This window comes from Perna viridis, chromosome 4 (assembly GCF_037379345.1).
Source record: "Perna viridis isolate PV_CMFRI_1.1 ecotype Kerala chromosome 4, ASM3737934v1, whole genome shotgun sequence".
Lineage (NCBI taxonomy): Eukaryota > Metazoa > Mollusca > Bivalvia > Mytilida > Mytilidae > Perna > Perna viridis.
Genome location: NC_142448.1, coordinates 42,070,179 through 42,076,387, shown reverse-complemented (window position 1 = coordinate 42,076,387; position 6,209 = coordinate 42,070,179). Strand labels below are relative to the sequence as shown.

Below are 6,209 nucleotides of genomic sequence, written 5' to 3'. Positions count from 1 at the left end.
GGCAGGGTTAAAGTATAGATGTTATAGAATTCCCTTTCTCCCATTTTAAGCCAGTAATTAAAATTTTCACTTTCTTGAGGTAATTAAATACTTCACGCCAGTTTACATTTTCCAAGTTTTCTACAAATTTTCATGAGAGGAGCCGATTCTCATTTAGTATATGCTTGATTTAAATTGTCTCCACTCTGTATGGTAAAATTTATATCTCACCATGCTCGCTTAAGCTCGGATGATGAAAATCTTGGGCAGATAATCATCTATATTTATACGATCGTGACGTTAAACTTGCATGGAATTGCGTGAAGAATATAACTTGTACATTTAAAAAAATGAAGTGTAAAACAATTATCTGTAATTTTCAAGTTGCATGGACTACAATAAAGTTGCTTAGACCATTAGAATGCTTCCGACGTATGTTATATTTAGATGTTTGAATAATGTATGGATTTTAAAGCTAAACTATTCTAATAACCAGCATGAACAGTGCCGTCTATTTTGCAGCCCTTTTCAGCACAGCATGTTTTATTAAAAGTGAAAAATTTTAGCGGAATCGTAAGCTTGCAATCAAAGGTAGGAATAGTGAGATAAAAGAGAAAACAAAGCATGTTGTAAGAAACAACATGCAACATACACGGACTAAGTGAAACAATTTAAAACATTAAGAATTTTTTTTTAAATTCAATGAGCAGCCCGTATAGCACAAAGAAAGACTTAAACAGTGGAATCAAAAGGGTAAGCGTCCTATTTCTTTTTCTCTGCGTTTCTGAAAGAGTCTGGAAACTAGTTCGTCTATATTACACCAGATATGTGGTATTTCATTCGTATTATTCGCCTTGTTTCTTCATGTATATGGAAGAAAGCTTGTAAGAAACTTTAGTTACAGTCAAAACAGCAACGGATCAAAAAAAATTTAAAGGGGGTAGTTGCGCGCTATCAATTTCTTATTTTACTCAAAGTTTACGCAAAATTAACAAACGGAATTTTCCAACATAAGGGAGGTCCAGCCCCCCGGGAACCCTTCCCCTGGTTCTGCCACCTCAAAACTATATTATATTGGGTTTGATTGGCCAGTAGATAGATTTTTATAAAAATGTGTAAATTATTCAACGTCGAGCCAATTTAACGAAGTGTAGTATTACTAATTCAACTGTCACTTTAGATACATATTTTATAAGAGGATGAGACGAACTTCACGCTTGTATTTTTCTTGCTTTAAGTCAAACTCGCCTATGAAATCTCATAAAGGTATGTCACACATGAATTATTAGAAACTTTGATAGTTTAAAATCACACTCCACCAGAAATTTAAATACAAAGTGAACTGCAATGGGATAATCCTCGAACGAGTACCTAAGGAGGTAAAGGACACACGTTTTATTGTAAGTTACAATATACAATACAATTGCTGACCCAACTGGAAAATAAACAGTGCTGCAATAGGATCGAATATCTTTACCGGTATAGGACATCAATCGATTAATGTGTTGTATTTGACAAAGTGTTTGATGGATTAGTGCAGGGATATACAACAAAATAGTGAAAGAAATAGAAGATAAAATGATGATACGATGAACAAGAATTGTCAAAAATGTGGAAAACCTGTTTATTTTGGTAAGTTGCGTTCGAAATCTGTTTGTTAATTTTCTATGTAGTATTTGGGTCATGACAACCCAAGTATGACGGGTAGTACGGGTAGATAAAGTTCGAAATCAGTCGCTTATTTTATTAAGAAAGTAGAGATATTAGATAGGTAATTGTGTAAACTTATTGTGTTAACCTTCGAATAACTCTTTTAACAGTCCTTTAATTTGGAGAGACTGTTTTGAACGTTTTTGAAGAAGTATTTTATTTGCAACTGGTAAATATACATTTGTTTATATTTTTCAAATTGATTTTAAATTGGTTTTAAATATATTTAAAATTTGTATTGAACGAATATCGATCCAATCTTTCCATATTTTTATAACGTAGTCAAGTCACAAATCTGTATTTCATCTTAAATCTTGACAAAGGATATTTCTGTGTTTAAGTCGTGTATTATTTAATGTAGGAAATATAGTACGGTTTAAAAATTTCGTGACAACAATGAAAGATATGCGATATGGGAGGGTATGACAATTGCTAAATGATACCAGTTTTGAAAATTAGGAATCAGTTTTCATTTTCATTGCAGTTTATATAGACATTTACGTACGACAATAAGCAAATTACCAATTTTGTAATGAATGAATGTTTTTCTCATACATGTCTATCGGTAATTTCCTGATGCCTGAAATGAAAATTACAAAAACGTTATTTCTCATAGCTTCACAACTTAGCGGATGTGTGTGGTTTCCCATCATTAAATCAATCTAAGTAATTTTGAAGGATCTACGCACTTATACTAGTATCAAGGAGTGAGCATGCTTATCTGAAATTAGTAAAAAAAAGTCATCCCGGATGAAAGCCCATTTTTAGAAAACAAGCACATGTATTCATATGGCACTAACTGATAGACTCGTTAGATACGTTTATTTCATGAAATAACCATTAAAATATATGACATCATTCTCCCTGCAAATCGAATGTAAATCAGAATACTACATGTTTACATGATAAACACAATACCCAAATATGCTTAAAATCGTGTTTGCCTTTGATATATTCACATATCATGCTAATAAGGTCAATTTAATTTACTTCCATCGACATATATATAAAACAATAATATTCCGCTTGACATTTTTATATCCTTAAAAAAACATGTGGCCAATATACTATACAGCATTTTTGTTTGTATGGTCTAACTGAACAATCTTGTTTCAAATATAATCCATTTGTCTTAAAGAAGTAAGAATGTCATTTTTGTCTATATCATTTCAAACATGGATACAAAAATGGTCCGTCAAAAATGTCAACTTTGAAAGGTACATGACGTGTTACCAAACTCGTGTCTCTTTTTATTGTACGTGACTACACTGGTTTTGATTTCAATTATTTCCTAGTGCATGTTATGACGGTCAGTAGACCATTCAACTTGCATTTTATTAAGTGAGGTTTTAAGTTAAACAAGCCATAAATGCATTCGCGGTTTTGAAGCGACATCAAACCGAACGATTTGAATTTGTATTAGTTTTCTCAATTCTTGTAGTTTAAAATACACCCACATTGGATGGAGCGCTAATACTACACGCGTTTAGTACACTGCCAAAATCAAAACTTAACAAGTTTGAAGACTTTCAAATTTTAATGAACTCAACGTACGAGTTTTTTTTTAAGTTGATAACTCTCAAAATCATTTGTCCTTATATGAACATCGTAGAAATTAAGAGAAAACCATGCTTAATTGAAAAGTCCCTTTTAATGCTGACACAGAAGATCACAATAACAATACTGACAAACAGAATCTTAATAATGATATATCAGAGAATCTCAATAACAATGCTGACATACAGAATCTTAATAATAATATACCGACATATTTGACGAAGTTGACTTAAAGTGGCTCACGTCGAAGATGAACTTCAAGCCACCATTTCTGTTGATTTTCCGTTCGTTGTCAAGAGGCAACGAATTGCAAATTTTGCCTAAGATCGTTGGTGATTTAATTTTGTTAATAATATTGCCGTTTTCTGTCTAATTGAGACATCTTCTTTTCCGCATGGATTTGTTTACGTTTGATATGCCCGGTCCATAAACTTGAAACATAAATAAACCAAACGAATTCCATACAGGGTAAAACTTCATAACCCCCGAAAACGGAGTTTGCGCTTAGATTAAATAAGAAGTATTCAGTCTCAAATAAATTAATTCGGTTTAACAGTTTTCAATATATTTTACCTACATACAAAACATATTATGTATATATATGTTACACGTATACGATCACATATTGAAATTTCAAGCACACCACGACAGTTCAATGTCCAAAATATAAATATTCACGGCAATATTAAACATCAACCTCAGTACAATATTTCAGTGACCTAGCTGTATCTATAAACCTCGTTTGATATTAATAAATTAAATTGTTTGTATATGACTTTTCCCTTGGCCTACAGTAAACAGAAATATGTGGATATAAAAGTGTTGAAATTTTAATTTATTTTCATCTAGATTTATATACCTCACCTACTTACCTACTTTCGGTAATATAAAAGTAAGATGATAGTAAACGCAGGAGTGGACCCAGACACTTTGAAAAGGGGGGGGGTGCCAGCCGGAGTTCCTCAGAAAAAGGGGGTGCTAGGACATTATTTGCCATTTTTTAACTTTACACATGAAAATGACAAATTCTCTATTAAAAAGGGGGTGCCAACCATCTGCACCCGCTCTGGATCTTCCACTGTTATACGGTGATCTTTCCATGAAGATCTTTGTCAATAAAAGTTTACTTTCCAATGTTTGTTTTATTGAATTATTTCGTTAGAATCAATAAAATGGTCACGAATGTTATTTCTTTAGATCTTCTTGTCATGTTTTATGTACTTGAGAACGGGGTCATGTACATGTACATGTACAAGTACATGTATATCCCCAACACGTACGCGTCTTATTGTATTTTTCTACAGGTAAATACTTCTTTTGTCTGCTGTCTTGATCATTCTTCTTTTTGCATTTTTTAAAATTTATTTATCCCCCTCATTTTTCGCACCCTTTCTGCTTTAAATCTTGACGATAATTTAGAACTCGCATGCATTCGAAAAACCAGCGCTCCATGAAAAAAAAAAACTCTTATGGGGTCCTTTATGGTCTGTTCTTGTTTCAAATTTCTTGAATCTGCCATTGGTATACACATTAATATAGTCAATTTCCTTTACCGTCTGTCCGTGTGTCCGTTCACACTATCCCCATCCTCTACTGAACCCAATGGCCCTATATTTGGTATATGGCTAGCAATACTGTCTTACATCGCGGGCCCCTTACAATATTTCTGGCAACAGATATAGTTTCTGTTTTACTGTACAACATAATTTTACGTGTTAGCTTACTATTTGCGAGTTGGATATACTTACCATGACAGTGCTTGCAACCATATGTTTTGGATATACTATGTAAAATGTTTTGACCCAGGTGCAGATTAAGATCTAGAGACTAAGGAAAAAAGAGGGAGCCCAGAAAAAAAGTGGGGTTTTGGGTTATTATTGATTATTCTTTATTCAACTTTTCAAACAAAAGGGGGTTTCAATCTTAAGAACCTCCTTGATAAGACAATATGACTTTAACCTCACAGTTCTGAGCATAATCTAGCGTAAATATTCAACTTCCATTTCATTCTAGACGTTCAAGTATTTCCCACTGATAAATGACATAACAAGCAATTTACTAATATTTAATCTCAGAATTCATAATTAAGTAGATATCGGTATGGAAATATTTCAAATTAGCCCGATCTACACATTATATTATGACTTTAACATAGCTTAACCATATTATTATCTCTTGGAAACCAACATTTGTAATTGTTTAAAGTGCAGATGTTTTATTGGAGGTCTATTACAAGGAAGTCCGTTTGTCTGTCCGGTCAATATTTTTTTTAGATAGTTTAGCTTTAGTTTTCAACTTGATATAACTATTTAAGGTTTATAAAAAAATGTCATAGCGTGAATATCCTTTCTTTTTTCTTTAGCTGAGAGAAAAACGTCCCTTGGAAAGAACTGGCATCCAAATTGTCTGAGATGTGAGGAGTGTGGTAAAATTTTATCCGCTGGACAACATGCTGAGGTATAATAGCTTATGTCATTCATTTGGTATAAATTGGTGTTCTAGTAAGTGCTGTTACTTCCCATATTCTTTTCCGAATTACATGAACATAAGTTATTTTGTTTCCGGGTGGATAAAACTTCATGGAAATGTAGTCCATCGGAACATTGCAAAGTTTTCAATAAGGAGAGTTTACTTGATAAATTAAAAAATATGTATTAACAAAGCAATGTTTACCCTTTCAATTTAGTATCATTGTAGCAACGTGATAGTAGCATCTTTATAGTCACCAGGGAACTGCTGTCATCAATTACTGAACAGTTTGATCGATCCTGTGAGTCATACTCTGACTAGTATTGGAAACAGTGAGAGCGCAATTCCAATTATAGTTCAAATCATCGCACCTTATTCTTTTATAAAAATCGATTCTCAATCTTAGCTTAGATTCTCCTTTACAAGTATTACGAATTTGTGTATTCAGCAAGATGGGAGATTGTTTTTCAAAGATGACAGTTTCAATGACATTG

General features: G+C 32.8%; 1 protein-coding gene across 2 annotated transcripts in view; it reads left to right on the top strand.

Annotated features, from left to right (window-relative positions):
• The first annotated feature begins 1,197 nt into the window (after positions 1 to 1,197).
• Positions 1,198 to 6,209, top strand: part of LOC148620140 (ras association domain-containing protein 2-like) — a 42,085-nt gene continuing 37,073 nt past the window's right edge. For both annotated transcript variants that reach the window (XR_015921727.1, XM_088580739.1), the window contains exons 1-2: positions 1,198 to 1,611; positions 5,609 to 5,703. Coding sequence is in view for 1 of the 2 variants with exons in the window: in XM_088580739.1 (XP_088436865.1) it covers positions 1,569 to 1,611; positions 5,609 to 5,703 (138 nt within the window). In the remaining variant the exon portion in view is untranslated. The remainder of the gene's footprint in view (positions 1,612 to 5,608; positions 5,704 to 6,209) is intronic.